The sequence below is a fragment of the Pristiophorus japonicus genome, chromosome 14, assembly GCF_044704955.1.
Source record: "Pristiophorus japonicus isolate sPriJap1 chromosome 14, sPriJap1.hap1, whole genome shotgun sequence".
NCBI lineage: Eukaryota > Metazoa > Chordata > Chondrichthyes > Pristiophoridae > Pristiophorus > Pristiophorus japonicus.
This window is the reverse complement of record NC_091990.1, coordinates 159,618,268-159,643,007: the sequence shown is the minus strand read 5'-3', so window position 1 is coordinate 159,643,007 and position 24,740 is coordinate 159,618,268. Positions and strand designations below refer to the sequence as shown.

General features: G+C 44.6%; 1 protein-coding gene across 8 annotated transcripts in view; it reads left to right on the top strand.

Moving 5' to 3' along the window:
* nav2a (neuron navigator 2a) overlaps positions 1-24,740 on the top strand; it is a 440,534-nt gene that overhangs the window by 402,795 nt on the left and 12,999 nt on the right. For all 8 annotated transcript variants that reach the window (XM_070899720.1, XM_070899724.1, XM_070899722.1 and 5 more), the window contains 8 exons: positions 3,497-3,656; positions 4,326-4,423; positions 6,284-6,379; positions 7,192-7,360; positions 15,067-15,302; positions 17,407-17,561; positions 19,822-19,893; positions 22,461-22,657. In XM_070899720.1, coding sequence (XP_070755821.1) covers positions 3,497-3,656; positions 4,326-4,423; positions 6,284-6,379; positions 7,192-7,360; positions 15,067-15,302; positions 17,407-17,561; positions 19,822-19,893; positions 22,461-22,657 — 1,183 coding nt within the window. The remainder of the gene's footprint in view (positions 1-3,496; positions 3,657-4,325; positions 4,424-6,283; positions 6,380-7,191; positions 7,361-15,066; positions 15,303-17,406; positions 17,562-19,821; positions 19,894-22,460; positions 22,658-24,740) is intronic.

The window sequence follows — 24,740 nt, the reverse complement described above, 5'->3', positions numbered from 1 at the left end:
CGTGTCGGGCATGTGGACGCTGCTGCTGATGATGATGATGACTTAACATGAATAGGATCCCATCGCATCTTTATCCTTCACTAGCGCAAGGGCACTGACACAATTGCAGCTCCTTTATTGTTGCTCAAATGAGAAAAGCTCGCTCTGTACCAAATAAGGTCACTTTCTGTTCTGTATGACTCAGTACCACAGCACACGGTGCATTTACCCCCGAAGCTATCGTGAGATTGATACACATGAGGAGGAACACTCAACCCATTACTGCTCATCCAAAAAGGCCTCTACTCCCACTCACTGTACACCCAAATATTTCTTAAATGATTCCACAGCTTGTGCCTCCACTGCTCTACCTAAGATTTTGTCTCCCCTATGCTTGCTGACTTAAATTGGCTCCCGATTAAGCAATCGCTCGATATTAAAATTCTCATCCTTGTTTTCACATCCCTCCATGGCCCCGCCGCTCCTTATCTCTGTAATCTCCTCCAGCCCTATAATCCTAGGCCACTGCGCTCCATCTCTTCTGGCCTTTTAAACATCTTTTAAATGCTCTAGCATTGGCGGTCGTACCTTCAGCTCCCCAGGCCCTAAGCTCTGGAATTCCCTCCCTAAACCTCTCCGCCTCTTCACTTCAAGATGTTTCCTAAAACCTACCTCTTCGGCCAAGCTTTTGGTCATCTGTCCTAACATCTCCTTATATGGCTCGGTGTGAAATTCTTTTTGTTGATGAAAACACCTGTGAAGCGCCTTGGAACGTTTTATTATGTTTGAGGTGCTGTATAAATATAAGTTGTTGTTGTTGACGACCCTGCGTCCCTTTGTCCTGTCACGGTTTACTTTGAAGTAGTGTCCTGGAACTGTCGATTGTCTGCTCACTGTTTCCTCTATCTCTGTAAGATTGTCTCTCGGTTATCTCCTTTCAAGGCTGAAAATCCCAACGCCTCTGACAGTACAACACTCAGCACTGCACTGGAGTGTCAGCCTTAATCAGGCACTCTCATGTCTCAGTGACCAGTACTCTGGAAAGTTTCACATTTTTAACCCCTAAATTCCTCACTCGAAACCATTCCAACTAAATATCACATTTATATTCTCTTGGCTAAATGAAGTTGACTGTAAAGGATCTCTTCACTATAAATTGGAATCTTCAGTAAACATGCTGTTAGTAGAAAAAGTAAAAAATCTGCCTCAGAATTACTTACTATCTGTGGACCCTTTGCTGAAAGGCATTTGAATCTGCAGTCTTTCAAAAATAGGGACATTAGTCGCAAAAGGAACAGGCTGTAAATTGCAGCTCTGAGATGGCTACCAGGCTTTGCTGCAACTGTGCTGCTGCTGTTATTGTGTACCGTTTATTTATTCTTTAAAAAAGTCTCAAATGTTAGTGAAGCGCTAGATGCCCTTACTGTGGAGCTCACGGCCTGTTTTAGCTGTGTGTGCCTCAAGTTGTTCCAAAGAGACAACAACAATATTTTGCAGATCGGCCAACATTTCTTGCCCATTCATGCATAAAACTAGTTCCTGTGGAACGATGTCCTTATTATAAGCGGGTCAAGTGAGAGCCACATGTGTGTAATTGTTTGGCCAGAGGACATTTGGAAAGCCCATTACTCAGTGGAGGCTGTGTTTGGCCAGATGTTGCTGCAGCTGCTTTTTGGTGGGAGGAGTGGATAAGATGAGATTTGTTCTGCAGCCAACAGCTCTCACCGGAGGAATGCAAAAACAACGAGGATATCTGTTGTCACCAGACATCTGCACAGCTATTGTTTAAATGAGGCAGCCAACAAACAAACAAATTGATTGCTAGAGTGAGCTTTACTAAGACAGAGCATGACATACCACAGCTCTGGGCTCAAGATTGCTTCCCATCACCATTTTGAGCTTATTGAAGATTAACCGAGAGAATCATTGTTTGATAGCTTGTGAAGCTATACGTAATTTAAGTCACTTTTTTCTCTGAATGATTTTCTTTCATTGAATCATGTTGAACAGTTTACCAATCATTGATGAATAGTCAGTTGTTGTTAGTCAAGCAGATTAATCTGCGAAAAGTTAATCATAAGTGGTAAATACAAAAATAAACTTAGGGCTACTGTTAATCATAACCCCATTCAACTGTATTTTCCAAGGTGGCAGACCGTGCTTAATAGTATTTACTTGCGTAACTCATCATCATAGGTGGTCCCTCGAATGAGGATGACTTGCTTCCACATGAGTTCACAGATGTTTCAATGAAGGACCCGATGTTCCAGTCCTGAACTCCAATTGAAGGGATGGAAGATGCCTGTGTGTGGATTTTTTTAAACATGTGATGACCGTTGCACATCAGCCACCACACGGGCTTAACAGAGCTAGGCCTTTATCCAGTGGAAAGTGTTAACCAGGACGACTAGAGACTTGCTCTGCTGCAAGGTCCTAGTGCGTACACATATCACAGTGTGGGCAGGCCCATGCTGCCTCTGGGCCCTCGGCTCTTCTGGGCCCCGTACCCTCATTTGCCGCACTTCCGCCACGATCTCTCAGCGCTCCTCCACCACAAAACACTCGCCGCACCTCCGCCACTATCTCCCTCCGCACCCAACATTCGCCAGACCTCTGCCATGATCACCCACCGAATCTCAGCCACGATCCCTCATCGCTCCTCCGCCTCGATCACTCGCCGTACCTCTGCCACGATCTTCCCACTCCTCTGCTGTACCAGGGCCCCACCGATACTCCTGCTCACGCTTCAAATAGCGACCTGGGTCCTGATGATGTCACCCCATTGCCCACCTCAAAGCCATCGCACACTTGGAGCTGCTCGCGCTGGAAGTTGTAGTGGTTTGCCGCTCCAGCTCTTAAACTTTCCGAGGTGTTCTCTCGCAGGTCGGGGGGCCATGATGCTCCAGGGCCCGACCTGCGGAGGTTTTCTCTCGCAGGTCGGGAAGTATAAGAGCTGGAGCGGCAATATATATAATATATATTGTGTAACCATGTCATAACGGGATGATCTTGTTCAAGAATGTAATAGCATTTCTGTATAAATATGAAAACTTATGACAATATAATTTCTGAGACTGGGGGTAAAGGGATGAAGAAGATGGAAGGACTTTTCAGCAAACATACTGTCATTAGAAAAAGTAAAAATGCGCCTCACAGAGAGCTGTGAATCCATAACTGTAACCCCAGTATACTAGCAACTTCAGAATGCTTCATCAGATTTTAACTAAATGTTTCCATACACTTATTTCTTAACATATATAAAGTACTTCATTGGCTGTAAATCACTTTGGGACATCCTGTGGCCATGAAAGGCGCTATACAAATGCAAGTCTTTTGTTTTTTAAGACAAGTTAATGTATTGAACAGCATGTCATGTCAAATGCTTCTAGATTTGCCCGGCTAGCAACTTAAGTGCAAAATCAGAGTGTTTGTTTAGGATAAGGTCTTTTGCACGATTATTTAGTGTTTCAAAAAAACATCTGGCTTGCTTTAATATCTAAATTCTTTCCTCTTCCAGAGTGAAATTGAAAAGCTGAAGGCTGAGAATGACCGGTTGAAGTCTGAAACCCAAGGCACCTGCAGTCGGGCCCAGTCCCAGATTTCCATCTCTTCGTCCCCTCGTCAGTCACTCGGCCTTTCCCAACACAGCCTTAACCTGACCGAATCCACCAGTCTTGGTAAGCAACTCTGAAATAGTAAGTTCCCTTTGCTGTTTTGGCAGCAAAAGTGTAGAATACTATACTGCCCATTGTATTTACTGTGATGGACACGGGATGATTTTAACCCTACTTGCTCAGCAAAAAACTGGCAGGTAAAATCGCCCTGGCTCTTGCCTATCTGAAGGCCGCCGTGATCACAACAGCTACAATTTTTACCAGCTCTCCTGAGTAGGCAGCAGGGATACATACCCGAAGCCAACAGGGTCCTTCTTTATGTATGCATGTTGTGGCCCGATGACATACTTGAGACCTGACTGAAATTTTAACGCAAGTCTGAGTGGGGAATCCACCTGGAGTTAAAATTGGGGCCTTTCGCAGATTAAACCTTCTGGCTAAGACTATAAATTTGGACGAGTTACAATTCAACTTATCATCTTTTCAAATACATTGCTGCAGGGTGGCAGTGCTTAAGTACCATAGTATGGTCTTTCTGCACACATCACGGAAGTTCAAACTCTTCTAACCCACACAGGCATGGCTAAGCAGTGAAATATTTTGATGCTGTAAGTCTAGTTCAACTTGTATTGAGTTCAGGGATAGGGAAGTCATTGATTGAGCCAGCAGACTACGTGTGCTCACTGATGTGTTCTGTTGCTTCCATTTCTAATTGATGTCACTGTTGAACAGATATGCTACTTGATGACAATGCAGATGGCTCAACGCGCAAAGAAGGCAGGCACGTGAAGATAGTGGTCCGCTTGCAAGAAGAGATGAGGTGGAAGGAGGTATGTTGAAGATGGCCAGTTCCATTGCTGAAAATTCTCCTGATACTATGCAGCTGGGATGTAACAATGCTCGTTAAACAGTGAACAACTTTAATTGGGAGAACTCAGATTCCCTCAAAAAATTAGAAGCTAAGACGGGGAAAAAAATGTTGCTCTTGGGCAATGTTCTCTCTCAAAAATTTTCCTGCGAGGACCCTTTCAAATGCTGCGTAGTCCATTCAAATTTTTTCGTGTGCGCAGTTTTTACAATGCAAAAGCCAGTGAACGGCCTGCGCCGGACCTCATAGACACTGCACATCCGTGTAGCCTCGCAGCTTCGAGGGAACATTGCTATCAGGTCACGACGGGGCTTATTATTGTGCTTAACCAAAGAGTGGCTGGCTAGGCTACTTCAGTGGGCGTTAAAAGTCAACCACTTAATGTGGGGCTGGAGTCATGTGTCGACCAGACCGGATAGGGACGGCGGGTCCACTTCCCTGAAGGACATTCGTGAATCAGTTGGGTTTTCACAACAATCTGACAATTTCCAAAGGTCATTTTTTTCCCGTTGCCTGCCCACAAATGACCAGATTAATTGAATGCGTGGCATTTGACTTTTGGATTGCTAATCCAGGACCATAACCATCACACACCTGCGCCCACGATCGGAGTACTTTAAGGGCATGAAACTCCTTTGAAGAGCCTCAGTATATCTTCAAGTGCCAATTGTGTGTTACTTCAAGTACGGGAATTTGTCACTTTTTTGATTTTTTCCACTTATGCAATAGTAATCTCATGGATAGTGTAATTCTAAATTACATAGATTCAGATTGAATAATCCATCATTATACTCTCAAAGATTTTTCTCAGAACCTTAAAATAAACATAAAACAGTATAATTCCAATTTTGTGTCATTTAGTGAAAACCTTTATCTACCAGGAGAATAGCACTTTTATTTAATTGTAAAGAGCACATTGGAGGATTAGATGCACAGTGCATTTGAGCGCTCTGTCCTTTCAGAGGCTGTTTCCCCTGGCTGGAGACTCTAGAACTAGGGAACATGGTCTCAGGATAAGGGGTCGGCCATTTAGGACTGAGATGAGGAGGAATTTCTTCACTCAGAGGGTTGTGAATCTTTGAAATTCTCTACCCCAAAGGGTTGTGGATGCTCAGTCGTTGAGTACATTCAAGGCTGAGATCGACAAGGATTGTTTCGACTCGTGGAATCAGGCGGGAAAGTGGAGTCGAGGTCGAAGATCAACCAGGATCTTATTGAATGGCGGAGCCGGCTCGAGGGGCCATATAGGCAACTCCTGCTCCTAATTCTTATGTTCTTGGGCCTGGGTTTGAGTCTAAGCAGACTGAGAGGGTGAATCTCTTGTTTCTCTGCTGGCCTTGTGGGACCGGAGTGAAGTGAGTCTGAACAGTGTCAACTGAGTCCCTGGAACATTTAGGCCACAGCACAGAGCTGGCTGCAGATCAGCAAAATGTTACCTGGTGAAGCCACAGGATAGTTGGTGTGGGAAATGGAAATGTTTGCCCTGATACAGTAATGAGAGCTGCGTTTGGGATTGGGACTACGGCACGTTATTGGACAGAGTAAAGAACCGTTTACTGCGCATCTGTTCTTGCGCTCCTTAACTGATCAATGTACATTTGATGCTGACACAGAATTCTGAGTAGTTTAATTGTTTTAGCCAATTCCTTACCTCTATGAGCAGAAAATTAAATCACAGTTCAGAAGGATTTCTGTGCGAGTTAAATCCTCTTCTTTGAAGCTAAAATCCACATCTTATGGTTCATGAGTTCAATAAGCACTGCGACTGGATTAATTGTACATTACTCCAGCAAAGCCTGATCTGTTTCTCACTTCACCACAGGAGTCTCGGATCCGCCAGTATATTGTCGGCTGCATTGGCGTCAGTGGTAAGACAAAGTGGGACGTCTTGGATGGTGTAGTGCGACGTCTATTTAAGGTAAAGAAGGCCCGATTGGGGAAAAAAAGATTAAAACGTGTCATGACTGGTTCGGTGGTTGAGGAAGAGGGGGTTCAAAAGTTTTTTTTTCTGCTGAATATCTGGATACTAAGCAAAACATTGAGCGGCAATTTGGGGCCAGAAAGTGTCTCATTTGCAGTCAAAATCACCAAACATTTATTATTCTGTGAACTTTATATCATGTGTATATTGTAACGTGCTTTGAAATTGCTGTTCAGTTTGTGATTTTCCCTCTTTTTTTGCTTCAATTTTCTTCTCTCGTCGAGCTGCTGATTCCCCACAGGCACTGGCCGCTCTCTGGCACCTCTTCAGTGAATGGCAACAGCCTAATTAACCTTGCGGGGTTATCATAGCTGAGTTTGCTCTCCTCCTCCTTGATGTCCATATATGTAAACTTTCTTTAGGTATCCCGAGTTGTTGCCAACTTAGAAAAGCTCAAGAATTACAATTACACTAGTTCACTGACATTACTAGAGGAAACTGGTATTTTCTATTATGGAAGGAGAGGGGCACAAGAAATTACAAGAGTTTACACTTCTTGTTAAAATCTTGTGATGAGGCGAAAGTGTATCGTGGAAGACGCCAATCTGAACAGTATGTTCATGCTTTTAAAGTGAAATCATTAAACAATTCTTTTTGTAATATTTATCTAAAATAAATAACTTTCCCTGACTTCTCATAATTCTTGTATTTTATCAATTCAAATGTAGCCAAATGTGAAATTCCAGTTTCCTGGTCTGGTTCAGAAGGCAAGGTCTTTGTGTCTCACCCAATTATGCCATCTTTCTCAGGAATACATTATCCATGTGGATCCGGTGAGCCAGTTGGGCCTGAACTCGGACAGTGTGCTGGGCTACAGCATAGGAGATATCAGACGCATTCATAACATCGATACACCTGAATTGTTACCCTGCGGCTACTTAGTCGGAGAAAGCAACACAATCACAATGTCACTGAAAGGTATGAACATTATTTGTTTCGCAGGTTTCTGCCTTTGTACTTGATTTTTAAATGTGGAGTTCTAGAAACCAGAAGTGGAGGCAAATAATAGCACATAGAACTTTTGTTTCAAACTATGCTGTGCTCAGTCTTATCTGATGAAGAATGTCTAATTCTAAAGATAGGGACAGGAATAGCTTTGTGGCTACGAGTTACTGATTTGCACAGGGATTGCATATAGGATTACATAAGATATACAGCACAAAACCGGGAGCATAGTAGTTATGTTACTGTGTTATTGGACTAGTAATCCAGAAGCCTAGACTAATAAGAACATAAGAAATAGGAGCAGAAGTAGGCCATATGGCCCCTCGAGCCTGCTCCGCCATTTAATACGATCATGGCTGATCTGATCATGGACTCGGGTCCACTTCCCTGCCTGCCCTCCATAACCCCTTATTCCCTTATCGTTTAAGAAACTGTCTGTTTCTGTCTTAAATTTATTCAATGTCCCAGCTTCCACAGCTCTCTGACGCAGTGAATTCCACAGATCCACAACAAGTGATCAGGAAGCCCAATGGTATCTTGGTCTTTATTGCAAAGGGGATGGAGTATAAAAGCAGGGAAGCCTTGCTACAGCTGTACAAGGGTATTGGTGAGGTCACACCTGTAGTACTGCATGCAGTTTTGGTTTCCTTATTTACGAAAGGATATACTTGCTTTGGGAGAATAAATTTCTCCTCATCTCAGTTTTAAATGGGCGGCCCCTTATTCTAAGATTATGCCCTCGAGTTCTAGTTTCCCCTATCAGTGGAAACATCCTCTCTGCATCCACCTTGTCAAGCCCCCTCATAATCTTAAACGTTTTGATAAGATCACCTCTCATTCTTCTGAATTCCAATGAGTAGAGGCCCAACCTACTCAACCATTCCTCATAAGTCAACCCCCTCATCTCTGAATCAACCTTGTGAACCTTCTTTGAACTGCCTCCAAAGCAAGTATATCCTTTCGTAAATATGGAAACCAAAACTGCATGCAGTATTCCAGGTGTGGCCTCACCAATACCCTGTACAGCTGTAGCAAGGCTTCCCTGCTTTTATACTCCATCCCCTTTGCAATAAAGACCAAGATACCATTGGGCTTCCTGATCACTTGTTGTACCTGCATACTAACCTTTTGTGTTTCATGCACAAGTACCCCTAGGTCCCACTGTACTGCAGCACTTTGCAATCTTTCTCCATTTAAATAATAACTTGCTCTTTGATTTTTTTCTGCCAAAGTACATGACCTTACACTTTCCAACATAGCCTGTCTATGTCCTTTTGCAGATTTTTTGTGTTCTCCTCACACATTGCTTTTCCTCCCATCTTTGTATCGTCGGCAAACTTGGCTACGTTACACTCAGTCCCTTCTTCCAAGTCGTTAATATAGATTGTAAATAGTTGGGGTTCCAGCACTGATCCCTGCGGCACCCCACTGGTTACTGATTGCCAACCCGAGAATGAACCATTTATCCCTACTCTGTGTTTTCTGTTAGTTAGCCAATCCTCTATCCATGCTAATATATTACTCCCAACCCTGTGAACTTTTATCTTGTGCAGTAACCTTTTCGGATCCGTAGATGTGTGTTTAACTCCCACCACGGCTGCTGGAGGATTTCAATTCAGTTACCTAAATAAATCTGGAATTTTTTAAAAAGCTAGTATCAGTGATGGTGACCATGACATGACCAGATTGTCGTAAAAACCCACCTGGCTCACTGATGTCCTTCAGGAAAGGAAATGTGCCGTCCTTACCCGGTCTGGCCTATATGTGATTCCAGACCCACAGCAATGTAGTTGACTCTTAACTGCCCTCTGAAATGGCCTAGCAAGCCACTCAGTTGTACCAACTGCTGTGACAAAGTCAGCACTCTGGAAATATTTTCACCAGACGGACAGCTGCGATTCAAGAGGTGGTTCACCACCACCTTCTCAAGGACAATTAGCAATTAGGGACGGGCAATAAATGCTACCCTTTCCAGCGACGCCCACAACCTGTGGACGAATGCTGGTGTTTATGCTCCACTCGAGCCTCCTCGTCTAACTCTATCAGCATTATCCTCTATTCCCTTCTCCCTCATATGCTTATCTAGCCTCCCCTTAAATGTATCTACGCTCTTCACTTCGACCACTCACTGTGGTAGCGAGTTCCACATTCAAACCACTCTCAAGGTAAAGAAGTTTCTTCTGAATTTCCTATTTGATTTCTCAAAGGATGCACTACTGACTGTTCAGGTTGCAGAAGGGAGGGAAAATTAGCCATCCCAAGGCTGTTGATTCCTGACGCCCCCTGCTGATCATATTGGGCATTACCACACCATTCTGCAGCAGATTGCGATTAGAATTTCCAACTACCCTGTCATGTACACCATACAGACAAGTAGGCCCAGAATTTCCTGCAAACCTGCGCTGAAACAATGGCGTAAGTACAATGTGATGCCGATTTTCAGTGTAAAATATTGAGAAATTTGGGTGTAAGTGACTTATGCCGGAATTTCCTCGATCTTTTACGCTGATTCCCCCTGCTGCTCATTGACATACATTTCTCCCATGCAAAAATGCAGCTCACACGATTCCCTGAATCAATGCCATTTCCGAACAGGATATAAATTTACGAGTAAATTTAGGCACATAAGCAACTTTAAAAAAAATTCTCCTCACTGAGACCTACTAATGTATTTTCTGTACCTTTGAATGTATCTTTATGGCACCAGAATGATTTGCATTATACACTGAAAAACTAACAGAACTGCATTTTTTTAAACATGCTGTGCCTAATGTGCATAAATGAAAGTTCAATGGCTTCCAAAGAGAGACTTAAAGAAGGAATATAGTGTATGTCTGCTGCTTCCCTTCGGCTTTGTTTATGGCAGTTTTTACATTTTGCTTTATTCGTTCATGCGATGCGGGCAAGGCCAGCATTTATTTCCCATCTCTAATTACCCTTGAGAAGATGATGGTGAGCTGCCTTCTTGAATTGCTGTAGTCTGTGTGGTGACGTTTTTACATTCTTTCTTATGCTAATGAGATTCTCAGGAAATTTCATGTAACTCGCCAATTCAGGGAAATCTGGCCCCCTGTCAACAACTTGTAAATGTTTCTTTGCTGTAGACTCCAGGTAACTCTATGTAACCTTATTACTGTTTCATATAGTTACAGCTTTATGAAAGGGTTAATCAAAGAGTAGAGCAAACTTCATTGGGGGATTTAATGCAAGTTGGGAGTCAGACTGAATTTAGTTTGAGGCGTGGAATCTATATTAAGATTTGAATGCTCAATTGTTAATGCAAAGTTACCAGGCTGGTCACATAGACAAATTGTTTGACTAGTAAAAAGAATAAGGGGCTGGGGGGGGGGGGGAAATTCGTCACCGCCCATTTTGAGGCGTTAATCCAGGCGAAGCGGTAAGTAAAGCGCCTTAAAAATGTTTGCGCCTCCTGCCGAGAAATTTGTTGGAATCGGGCCAAGTGCTGACAGGGCGCTAAATCAGCTGTTACACACTGAAAGCACATGGGATTGTGGGTAGTGTGCTGACGTGGATTGAGAACTGGTTGGCAGACAGGAAGCAAAGAGTAGGAGTAAATGGGTACTTTTCAGAATGGCAGGCAGTGACTAGTGGGGTGCCGCAAGGTTCTGTGCTGGGGCCCCAGCTGTTTACACTGTACATTAATGATTTAGACGAGGGGATTAAATGTAGTATCTCCAAATTTGCGGATGACACTAAGTTGGGTGGCAGTGTGAGCTGCGAGGAGGATGCTATGAGGCTGCAGAGTGACTTGGATAGGTTAGGTGAGTGGGCAAATGCATGGCAGATGAAGTATAATGTGGATAAATGTGAGATTATCCACTTTGGTGGTAAAAACAGAGAGACAGACTATTATCTGAATGGTGACAGATAAGGAAAAGGGGAGGTGCAACGAGACCTGGGTGTCATGGTACATCAGTCATTGAAGGTTGGCATGCAGGTACAGCATGCGGTTAAGAAAGCAAATGGCATGTTGGCCTTAATAGCGAGGGGATTTGAGTACAGGGGCAGGGAGGTGTTGCTACAGTTGTACAGGCCTTGGTGAGGCCACACCTGGAGTATTGTGTACAGTTTTGGTCTCCTAACTTGAGGAAGGACATTCTTGCTATTGAGGGAGTGCAGCGAAGGTTCACCAGACTGATTCCCAGGATGGCGGTACTGACATATCAAGAAAGACTGGATCAACTGGGCTTGTATTCACTGGAGTTCAGAAGAATGAGAAACGTTTAAAATTCTGACGGGTTTAGACAGGTTAGATGCAGGAAGAATGTTCCCAATGTTGGGGAAGTCCAGAACCAAGAGCCACAGTCTAAGGATAAGGGGGAAGCCATTTAGGACCGAGATGAGGAGAAACTTCTTCACCCAGAGAGTGGTGAACCTGTGGAATTCTCTACCACAGGAAGTTGTTGAGGCCAATTCACTAAATATATTCAAAAAGGAGTTAGATGTAGTCCTTACTACTAGGGGGATCAAGGGGTATGGCGAGAAAGCAAGAATGGGGTACTGAAGTTGCATGTTCAGCCATGAACTCATTGAATGGCGGTGCAGCCTCGAAGGGCCGAATGGCCTATTCCTGCACCTATTTTCTATGTTTCTATGACCTGGGGGTGGGGGCCGGGGGGTGGGGGGTGGGGAGGTGGTGGGGGTGGGGGGGTGCTAACGAAAATGCTCGTGTTAAATTCTGGAATCCATTGCGCATGCTCCAAAGTCCGATTTGAAATCCTGGGAAAAGCCGAGTCTTAAAGAAATGCATCCATTAAAGTTTTCAAAATCACTTGTTTTCAAGCTGTAATGGTAGGTTTATTTGCCACTGCAAACTTGGAGGCTCACACAACGTGCTCTGTACAAACATTGCACTGACTGTGACCTCCCAGGGAAGCACTTCCTCGTCCCTTTAAGTAACCACCAATTCACGACTGTGGAAGACTGTACCGACTGTTCTTTCAGACATGATTAGTGGCGGTCGCTAAATGAGGCGGCCGGACCGAATTTAGTGAGCGGGGCGCTTGCTTTGTCGTTGCACCTGACTGACGTCATGATCGGAGTGATCATCAGCAGCCAGGCGCTAGAGTTTGGCACCCCAGTTAGCCCTCAACTGAATTTTCCGGTGGGGCGCTAAAAGCTGCGCGCCTGGTCGCTGTGCTATTGCGCATGCTTTAACGCCTCCTCTGGGTGCTAATGGAGGCGCTAGATAATCGAATTTCCACCCCAAGACTCTGCTGTATAATAATATGTTAATGCCCAACACAACCAGTAGAGGGAGTCAGTTATCAACCGTAAGTGAGAAGGATCAAAGCCCAGCTTTTCTATCCCTCTTCATCTTACGAATTTGTATCTTTTTAAAGATTTTTATCCCTTCCTGCAGATTTCGCACTGTGGCCTGGTGCGCGATCCTCCAATGGCGCAATGGGAAAATGCACTCTGTGTTGTGATACTCAGCAATGCAGACATGAAGGGCCCCCAGTTTGATTCCTCGTCTGTGTTCAGTTGGGGCTTCTCAGACAGAGACAGTGCTGTGTGGGAGCACTGCACTTGGGCTCAGTGGGCCACTGAGGGGGAAGTATCAGCAGAAATGCGTCCAATAACCCTTGGTGGTAAATGCCCGGGCAGCTACTTCAGCTGAGGAGAGGTTGGGGATCGGTTGTGATCTGACCGTATGGTCAAATAAGCTGCTACTGCTCACTGTGCTCACAGCTGAAGACTAGTGCACGGATAAAGTACCAAAGGGCTGCCTGCCATAGAGCCAAACACCAGGGTCAGGCCTTGTCGTAAGGAGGAGGAGGAATAGATGGCAAGAAAGTTGTTATGCTCTATTGTAACATTACAAAAGAGTAGAAAGACACTATTATTTGATAGTACTGTCCAAGTACAATCATCAGAAACGATGAGGACATTTCAAGAAGAAACAGTAGTTGCAAGGTATCCAGTTTGTCTTAGTGTACAGTGTAATCCAAATGTGCGATAATAACTTTTTGAACATTATCTCACACATATGTCCACAGGTGTTTCGACCTGTTTTAAATATTGCTCTCTATTTAGAAATTATAATTCTACCAGTTTCCAGAAATAAGTTGAGAGAGTGTAAAATTTGACACACGGTATTTAATGATTGAGTCTGCCCGAGTCCGAAAGAGTTGAAAATGTGAGTATGTAAGGGTGATGTACGTCACGTGTTCTTGGGTGGTGTAGTGTATTTGCTTAAGAATTCATGGCTACACATTTGCTGTAAAGAACTAGCTGGTTTATTTGCAAAGGTTTAACATCATCATCATAGGCAGTCCCTCAGAATCGAGGAAGACTTGCTTCCACTCTTAACATGAGTTCTTAGGTGGCTGTACAGTTTAATACAAGAACCACAGTCTCTGTCACAGGTGGGACAGATAGTCATTGAGGGAAGGAGTGCATGGGACTGGTTTACCGCATGCTCTTTCCGCTGCCTGCGCTTGTTTTCCACATGCTCTCGGCGACGAGACTCGAGGTGCTCAGCGCCCTCCTGGATGCACTTCCTCCACTTAGGGCGGTCATTGGCCAGGGACTCCCAGGTGTCAGTGGAGATGTCGCACTTTATTAGGGAGGCTTTGAGGGTGTCCTTGTAACGTTTCCGCTGCCCACCTTTGGCTCGTTTGCCGTGAAGGAGTTCCGAGTAGAACACTTGCTTTGGGAGTCTCGTGTCTGGCATGTGAACAATGTGGCCTGCCCAATGGAGCTGATCAAGTGATCAAGCAAATACATGACCTCATCTCTCTCATCTGGAGGGAGGAGAGCATGCCGGGAGATTTCAGAGATGCAGTGATCGTGACGATCTTTAAAAAAAAAAAGGGGGACAAGCCCGACTGCAGCAACTACAGAAGAATCTCCCTGCTATCAGCCACTGGGAAAGTTGTCGCTAGAGTCCTCCTCAACAGTCTTCTCCCTGTGGCCGAGGACCATCCTCCGTCTGCTCCATGACGACATGCAGGCCGTGATCCTTACCAACACATCCGTCACAGACCCAATCCGCATCCAGACCGGGGTCAAGCAGGGCTGTGTCATCGCCCCAACCCTCTTCTCAATCTTCCTCACTGCCATGATCCACCTCACAGTCGAAAGATTTAACAAATAAACTGAACACTACCAGTTCAGTTCATCCGCCAGGCTCACAATTGCATGCCTCATCATGGAGTACTTGAACTCAATTAACTGGAGTTTTATTGAGTCTTGTGAACATCACGTGACTGGCTAAGCCACTTACAGTGCAACAGCTCCACAACTCTTTTGGGGGGACAAAATAAACATTAGATCAAGTGCCCCCCCCCGATCTGGGGGACACTCCAGACACTTTTAACTGCCCTCTTTTTTTTGTGATTTTTTTTGGGGCATTAAAATCATATATTTTACAAGTGCCCCCTATAAAAGGGGAGGGGGACACTAAAACTGGCAATTAAAACAAATTAAACTTTAAAACATATAAAATCAAATTAAAATTTGGTTCAACAGCTCCACAAGCCTGTGAGCATACTCACAGGTGCATATATTACAGGTGGTTCTTCAAAGGTTTAATGAAATGGAGAAAAAAGGGGAGTAGTTTATAAATGAAATATTGCAGTGCTGTTTTTAGGGGTGAAAAAGTATGCTTTAATTCTAACCTTTCTTTAACACGTCAATTCTGCTCTGTCGCTCAGGCTTGTCGGAACATAGTTTGGATTCTCTCGTGTTTGAAACACTGATTCCAAAGCCAATGCTGCAGCGTTACGTCTCCCTGCTGACAGACCACCGCCGGATCATTCTGTCAGGGCCAAGTGGTACTGGGAAAACCTACCTGGCCAATCGGCTCGCTGAGCACATGGTGCTCAGGGAAGGTAGGGAACTGACAGATGGTGTCATCGCTACCTTTAATGTGGATCACAAATCTAGCAAGGTGAGCAAACCAGCTTGGTCTAATACTTGTCCAGTTGTATGTTGTTTAGTGTAAGGGTGGGTAATGGTAAGGGTGATGTAACAGGTGTTGCTGATTACATAGAATTTATAGCACAAAAACAGACCATTCGGCCCAACAGGTCTGTGTGGATATTTATGCTCCACACGAGCCTCCTGCCACTCTACTTCATCTAACTCTATCTGCATATCCTTCCAGTCCGTTTGCCCTCATGTCCTTAGCGAGTTTCCCCTTAAAGGCATCTATGCTATTTAACTAGTAGCAAGTTCCACATTCTAACCATTCTCTGGGAAAGGAAGTTTCTCCTGAATTCTTCATTGGATTTATTCGTGACTATCTTATATTTATGGCCCCTTAGTTTTTAACTCCCCGTCAGTTGAAACATTCTCTCTACATCTAGCCTATCAAACCCATTCATAATTTTAAAGACCTCGATCAGGACACCCCTCAGCCTTGCCTTTTCTAGAGAAAAGAGCCCCAGCCTGTTCAATCTCTCCTGATAGATCTAGCCCCTCAGTTCTGGTATCATCCTTGTAAATCTTTTTTGCACCCTTCTCCAGTGCCACTCTGTCCCTTTTATAATATGGAGACCTGAATGAAGCATTTATATAGTGCCTTTCACGACCACCGAACGTCTCAAAATGCTTTACAGTCAATGAAGTACTTTTGGAGTGTCGTCACTGTTGTAATGTGGGAAACACGACAGCCAACTTGCGCACAGCAAACTCCCACAAACAGCAATGTGATAATGACTAGATCATCAGTTTTTGATATGTTGACTGAGGGATAAATAAATATTGGCCAGGACACCAGGGATAACTCCCCTGCTCTTCTTCAAAATAGAAACATGGGCTCTTTCACATCCACTTGAGAGAGCAGACAAGGCCTTGGTTTAACGTCTCATCCAAGATATATATATAAACTTCAACAACTTAATACAACACCTCTGACAGTGCAGCACTCCCTCAGCACTGCACTGGAGTGTCCAGCCTAGATTTTTGTGCTCAAGTCCCCTGAGTGGGCCTTGAACCCACAAGCTTCTGATTCAGAGGCGAGTGTGTTACTCACTGAGCCACAGCTGACAGAATCGTATCATTGGTGGAAACTCTGGGCAGCTTCTTATGTAAGTTCAGTCTCCGAGCTGCCGTATTTACAGGAAATGTTCTTGCTGCTGCCAGTGTTGTACCTACTGTAGTGTGAATTGTTGCCCTTTCGTTCTACTGAGGGTATCAACTGGGCTATGATTCCTCAGGCACCTATCGCCCAGTGGCCCTTATTGAAGTGTGAACATCGACTGTGTGTGTTGGCAGGTCATTTGACTATGTGGGAAGGGAGTTTTGCAGCCCAGCCTGATCCTGTCCTCACCCAGTGTTCACAATTGGTGTTGTTGGATAGCAAACCGGAGCAACAACCACGGCTAACTTTTCACCTTCTCTAACACAGTGTCGTCACAGTCTACTGCCTTGTCTGTCAGAATCAACTCACTTAATACAGTGCAGGGATTAACCCTGTGACTCTGGTCTGTATGGACCAGCTATTCAATGGGAGAGGCACCTTGTAGATGTATAAAACCTAGCTTTGCAGGTTTTTAAATTGTAAATGTTTAACAGCCAATGTACCACAATGCAATCATTGCACATTTCTGTTTATCCAGGTGAAGTGGTTTGCAGGTCATATTTCAAGGACCGTAAATCAATATTGTTCATTTAAAACCATGATTAAAGTTATAAAATTTAAAAGTCACGAACCTTTGACTTCTCTTCACGTTTGATGCCGAGTTCAATAATTCTTGACAACATTATTTCTATATCTATAATGTACTGTCTCACACTGGAATCAAGATTTGTAGCTATTCGTGACTTCAAAAGATCTTGTGAACTGCTATCACCCCTCAACGTGTTCACAACAAATTACAGATTTCTTAGTCCATTTTGAAGAACGTAATACCCTTACAAGTGACATTGTCAAATATATATAACGGGGAAACCAAACTGTGGTATTCTATTGCAAGTGTTGATAATTGTATTGTGCAGCATGTGGAGGTTTGAGTGCGCTGACTGACACATGGGCTTTTCTTGTTTTTCAGGAGCTGCGTCAGTATCTTTCAAACCTTGCAGATCAGTGTAACAGCGAGACCAATGCAGTGGACATGCCTAGTGTGATCATCTTGGACAATTTGCATCATGTTGGCTCCCTTGGAGAGATCTTCAATGGCCTTTTGAACTGCAAGTACCATAAATGGTAATGGTCTTACTTACCTTGATCCGCAAAGTTCTAAACTCTCTGCCACACTCCTATTTTCTCCTCTTCAGCGGCGAGTGGTGATTCATGCTGCGGCACAGTGCCGGCAGTTCACCAATCCGTTGCCTACGTGCTTCATGTGCACGTACCTGAAGCTGCTGCGTCCGCTCGAGCTCCCGATCCACAGGCCTCCTCTCCCTGCGCATCGCATCGCAGCGCGTGCTCGTGGGGACCTGCGCCGGGACACCCAATCACAGGTAAGTATTTTCTTATTCATAATAATCGGAACTCCGTAAATTGGAGTTCCCATTATTATGAATGAGAAGCCCCCCCCCAAACACCCAAAACACTAATAAAAAATAGAAAATATACACTACAAATTTAAGATTCATTTAAATTAAAGTTGATATCTTATAAAAAAAAAATATATATATTTTCCTGATTTTTAAAAAAAGTTTTTAAAATTATGCCTTAGAATAAATTTACCGTAGTGGGGAGGGTTTTTAACAATAAAATATGTTTTCATAACTTTAATTTAATATATTTTTGTGTGTTTTAAAACACTTGCGCCTGTAAAAGTAAGCTATGCGCCTGCTTTTTCAGGCGCAAGATTTTTTGAGGACATTTTCTGGGCAAGATATGTGTAAATATCGCAATCTTGCCAGTACAAATGTCCTCACTCCCAACATGCGTTGGATCTGTCCAGCTCCAGCTTGCGCATTGCGTGCTGAAAACCAGCTTTTCCGATGCCTTCCCGGGTCTGTAGAAACGTCTTAGGGACCCGAGACATCGGAATTTCTACCTCAATATGTAGTACCTGCAACTACCCTCACTGGCAGTGCGCTGATCAAGTGAGACATGGCAGGATAAAACATTGTGGAGCTCGTACTCTAAAGCAATTCTTCTGTAAATAACGAAAGACCTTGGATTTATAAAGCCTCATGACCTCAGGATGTCCCAATGCGTTTCACAGCCAGTGAAGTACTTTTCAAGCGTAGTCATTGTTGTTATGCAGGAAATTCAGCAGCACAAGGGACCCACAAACAGCAATGAGATAGCTGGTCAGTTAATCTGTTTTAGTGGTGTTGCTTGAGAGAGAAATGTTGGCCAGGAACACCAGAAGAAGTCCACTGCTTTTATTCAAATAATGCCATGGGATATTTTACACCCACCTTGAAGCACAGATGGGGCCTCGTTTTTTTTTTACTCATTCTCAATGGGCCGAAAATCGCGGTCGGAGGTTTCTTTCCTACGAACGCCTTCGACCCGAAAAATATCTACGAAATTACCTGTTGGTCCCGGAGGAACGTAGGATGCCAGTCTGAGGCCTTCATTCACTGCACAGCGCACGGGATCATGTCTTTCACATACGACCGCATCTGCTGGAATCACGTGGGCCTGGACCACCAATCACTATCTAGTATTCTCATGGATAAAAACGGGAACTCCGTTTGTACGGACCTCCCATTACTACCAATGAGAATAACCCCCTAAAACAAGAAACCCAGCGCAATAAATTTTAAAAAAAACACCTCGTATGTTCATTGAAATTAAATGTAACTAAATGTTTTAGAAAAAATATTTTGGAATTTTTTTTAATGTGTTTTAATAGGGTTAAAATAAACATACCTTAATGGACAGGGTTTTTAATATAAAAATGAATGATTAAATTTAATTTTTCTATGTTTTAAAAGTGTTACGCTGGTAAAAGTAAGCGATGCGCCTGCTTTTACTAGGCGTAAAAGTTTGAAGGACATTCGCTGGGCAAGTGTTGGGCAAATAGCCCAATCTCTGCCACGCAGATGTCCTTCTCCCGGGGATGCGTAGAAGAAATTTTTACAGATCAGAAAAGCCGGTTCTCGGTGCATGCACATCGCGCCCCGAAAACCAGCTTTTGCGAAGCCTCGCTGGGTCCGTGCGCACTTTGGCCCAATGTGTGTATCGCTGGCAAGGCTGCATTTAAAGCCTTTCCTAACTACCTTCAGAATGTGGTGGTGGGCCTTATTCTTGAATTGCTGCAATCTTTATGGTGAAGGTTTCAGCGGTTTGATATATATGGCCACATATAGGCCAGACCAAGTAAGGGTGGCAAGTTTCCTTCCTGAAAGGACATTAGTGAACCAGTTGAGTTTTTTTAATGACAGTATGCCAACTTTATGGTCACTTTTACTGATACCTGCATTTTTGTATTCCAGAATTTTTCAACTGAATTCGAATGGTTCTCCATATAATTATTAACATTTGACTAATTTTTTTCCAGCCCGTATATCGTTGGAACAATGAACCAGGCTACATCTTCCACTCCTAACCTCCAACTTCACCATAACTTCAGGTACTGTCTGAACCTGCTCGTTACTGGAACTTGTTTCATTTTTGATAGGGTTCCACAATGTTTTCTTATGTACAGTGGTGCACTTAACATTTACTCTGAGATTTAAAAAAAAAGGTTATGATTGGCCCTGAAATTCCTGCCTCCCTGGGCCCGTACGAAGTTTCGATGGACCCGGGAAAGCATCGGAAAAGCCGGTTTTCAGAGCACAATGCGCATGCGCTGAAAACCGGCTTTTCCGATCTGTCAAGCTGGAGCTTGACAGATCCTCCGCATCTCGGGAGCGAGGACATTTGCATTGGCAAGACTGCGGGATTTACCCATATCTTGCCCAGCAAATGTCCTCAAAACTCTTGCGCTTGATAAAAGCAGGCGTATAGCCTACTTTTACAGGCATAAGAGTTTTAAAACACACAAAAACATTGTAAAATAAAACTTTTGGAACATATTTTATTGTTTAAAAACTCTCCCCACTACAGTAAGTTTATTTTAAACCATAATGAAAAAAACTTTTTTAAAAATCAGAAAAATATATATTTTTTAAATACATAAATAACTTTCATTTAAATTAATAAAAATATGTTCACTTTTTCTATCTTTTATTATTGGTTGTGTGTGTTTTGGGGACTGTTTCTCATTCATAATAATGGGAACTGCAACTTACAGAATTCCTATTATTATGAATGAGAATATACTATACCTGATTGGCTGCCCAGAGCCATGTGACTCCAGCTCCAGCCCTGCGCACGCCCTGACTTGCACGCGCTGCGACACGCAGTCAGTGGAGTCCTCAGGACCGGGAACCCGTGTGGGCACAGCAGCTTCAGGTAAGTGCGCTTTTTTCTAGAATCCAGTCGAATGCCCGCGGGAAGGAGAAACCGGGATTTCTGGGCCATTAAGAGTAACAATTTTGTTAACGTTGGTTGGTCTCTCCGAGGCCGTTCTATGTTCAGTACTTAGAATTGACCATTGCAACCAATTCCCATCCAGTAGGTATACAAGCTCATCAAGTTCTCGCTAGCAGAAAGGCAAAACAAAAGGTTTGAAAAAAAAACACACGGCTGCCCCAGCCTGGCCAACTGAAGTCCAAAGTTAGCAAATTATTCATGGACTTGAGGTTAAGCCTCCTCCCTCCCTGTTCTGCATGGCTCAGCTCCGAGCACATTTACCCATTAAGGATTAATTGCACTTTCATGCACAGGATCCATAAGCAATACAGATTACTTTAAATATCGGTATCTAGAGAATGTGGACTTGGATACATTTATAAGTTTGAAGTGGAATATCAATATATCTCTTTCTTGCACACATGCATTAACACACGCGTGCTCACACACACATTCTCACGTGTGTGCGCGCGCACACACAATCTCACGTGTGCTCACACACACTCGTGTACACACACATTCTTGTGTGCTCACACACACACACATTCTCAGGTGTGCTCTCACACACGCACACGTGCACACACTTGCACAAATACACATTATCACGTGTGCTCACACACACGCGCACATACACACACGCACACATACACATTCTCACGTGTGCACACGCGCACACACACACTCTCACGTGTGCTCACGCACACATACACATTTCCACGTGTGCTCATGCACACACCATTCTCAATTAAGAAAAGAAGTCCAAAAACTGGACTTGAGCTTCCACCAATTTATCTGATGGGATGTGGGAAACAGCAGTCTGAGGTGATTTAGCCTTTTCTTCCATGTGTTCAGAGAATGTGCCTCTCCCCTTAATAGCAGGAGATAAAGGCGCTATATAATACAAATTGTTGTTGTTGAGATCGGAAACTTATTACATGAAGGATTTGGGAGCGCAAAACACATGATACCACTCCATGACATTGGATTTTGATAAACCAATGCAGTATATCAACTGGGCAATTCTGTGGTGACCTTAATTATAGTTGAGATATAGAAATATTCTGGCATTTCCCTTGGTTAACTGTGAGAATCAGTGAATATTTATGCAGAGCTTTGCTTCAGGAGACAAAGGTTGAGTAGATTCAATTATGGGGCAGATTACACGTGGTGTGCAGAAGGAACAAGCTTGATATGTCACATGGTCCTTTCTTGCACCATGCTTGCTTGTGTTGCATATGGTTCTCGTGCCTCATCTCCAATGACGTCATCGTTGTACACTTGACCGATGTTACAAAGCACTGGTCGTGTATGTTTTTGTGCAAAATGCTGTCGCAGTAAGAGATGGATCAGATAGTCAGGGACTTGGAACTGCAGGGTGGAATTGACTATTTAATCCCAACCCAGCGAGACTGTGGCCATGAGTCCCATACCATGGCACACATCACATCAACCTGCCCACTGAGATCTGTTGCGGGAGGCACCTCATTTCTCCACTCGGCATCTCAGGAGGAGACCGTCGAATGGAGAGCCAAACTAGACATCCTGTTATAAGATTTCACTTAGTATCCCACTCTCTGTGCCAATTGAAAACTGAAAACTCTGGCAGATTAATTTTAATAATCACATCAGGAACAATGGGCCTGTTGAACTTCAGAAGATGTACCCTTGTTTTTACTGTTACAGGTGGGTCCTGTGCGCTAACCATACAGAGCCAGTCAAGGGCTTCTTGGGTCGCTACCTTCGCCGGAAACTGATCGAAACCGAGATTAGCACCAGAACAAGAAACACTGAACTGGTCAGGATCATTGACTGGATCCCCAAGGTCTGGCACCACTTGAACAGATTCCTGGAAGCTCACAGCTCGTCTGATGTCACCATTGGTAATTATCCCCATTGCATCATTAGCAACATGACTTTTTAAAATTCATTCTCAGGGCATCAGAATCTTTGTGTCTTTGAAGGACTTGTGTTTCTGCACTACAACCGGCTAGTATGTAAAAATGTTTTTTTAATATTAAGGGCAAGAAAATTGTGTGGTTCTTTTTTTTAGCATAAATTCCACTATCTCAGCAATTAATGGAATCCAGTACATAAATGTTGCGTTTCGTGCATGACAATGTAAAGGGACTGTAATGTATTTGCTTCATGGGTTCTTTGCTTAAGAATTCATAGCAACACGTTGCTATTAAGAAGCAGTTGGTTTATGAGCAAACTTTTAACAATCACACTACACATTACCAGTTCAATTATTTTAGTTGTGCACTTTAAACAAATGCCCCTGCAAGGGGGGGTCACACTCCAAAATAAATGTTTTCCAGTGCCCCTTTTTTTGGGTGGGGGTGCAGGGTTTCAAGGCACTAAAAACAGAAATTATACAAGTGCTCCCTGGCTAAAAGGGCGGGGGGAGGGGAACTGAAACTGGCAAATTAAACAAATTAAATTTTAGACATAAAATCAAATTAAAATTTGGTTGCTGGGGGTGATGATGCACTCCAGTCCCTCCGACTCCCACCTCGCACGGAAGGCCGCGAGTGTACCGGTGGACACCGCGTGCTCCATCTCCAGGGACACCCTGGCTCGGATGTAACCGCGGAAGAGAGGCAGGCAGACAGTCTGAACAAACCCCTCGACCGCCTGCTGCTTGGACCGGCTGATGGCCCCCTTGGCCGTGCCCAAGAGCAGTCCTACGAGGAGGCCTTCCGACCTGCCCGCTCCCCTCCGCACAGGGTGCCCAAAGATCAGGAGTGTGGGACTGAAGTGCAACCAGAATTTGAGGAGCAGCCCCTTCAAATAATGGAACAGGGGCTGCAACCTCACACATTCGATAAAAACATGGAACACAGACTCTTCCAGACCGCAGAAATTGCAGGCGGCCTGGGAGCCTGTGACCCGTTTTAAAAACTTATTGCACAGGACTGCTCCACCCTCCAGGCCAAGTCCCCAATAAATAGAGGGCGGACTCCTGCATAGAGTGCACTCCATTGGGGATCCCTGCCTCCTCCGGACAGCAAGATGGTGCGCCATGGCATGTCCGGGCGGCAGACGAGGATGGCAAGGTTGAAAGTGTGCGAGAGCAGCCCGTACAGGAAACCCCTCCGCGCAGAACTGAAAGGCACGGAGGGGATTTCCCTGAGGAGGCTCAAGTTGTGAGGCGCCGGCTCCCGAGGGAGGTTTTGGGGCTTGGCGCCGATGAGGAATTCCGTTCAGATGGGGGTCAGTTCAGACGGGATCTCCCCACGTGCTTGAGCCTCCTCGACACACGGAGTCAGGGCCCAGTGCTGTTTTTAGCGACTCGATGGCATTGGCCGGACGTCGGCCCAGTTTAGGCGCCATGCCAGCACGTCTGGCGCCATCCAGCCGGCTCCTCCGCCATCGAGCAGGTCCCTGACCCTGGTCACCTCACCAGCCACAGCCCTCTCGTCCGCCTGCCACCTAAAACTGCAGTCGTGGAGGTACGGATTCTTGAGCAGCGGTTCCTGCAGGACAGCCGCCACTCCAGACTGCGTAGAGCTGCACTTGGAGGTGACTCTGTTCCAGACCCTGATGAGTTCCTGGTAAAAGACAGGCAGCCTCCGCATGGCGGTCCTGACGCTCCCCAGGCTCACAAACGGGAGCTGCGAGTCATAATTGAGGCTGTACTGGTGGTGGAAGAAATATATCGCCAGCGCACACCATCTAGGAGGGGGCTCGACGTCTCGGTATCTCTGCAGGGTCTGAAGACGGAAAGTCGCTAGCTGACGCACACCAACACCTGACCGCCCTCCCTAAGCGGGAGACTCAAAACCGCAGAAGAGACCCAGTGATTCCTGTTGTTCCAGAAGAAGTCCACCAGCTTCTTCTGTATCTTGGCGATAAACACAGGGAGAGGGGTCAAAGTGACCAGCCGGTACCACAGCATAGCGCCACCAGCTGGTTTATGACTAGCGCTCGACCCCTGTAGGACAGCACTCGAAGCAGTCCTGT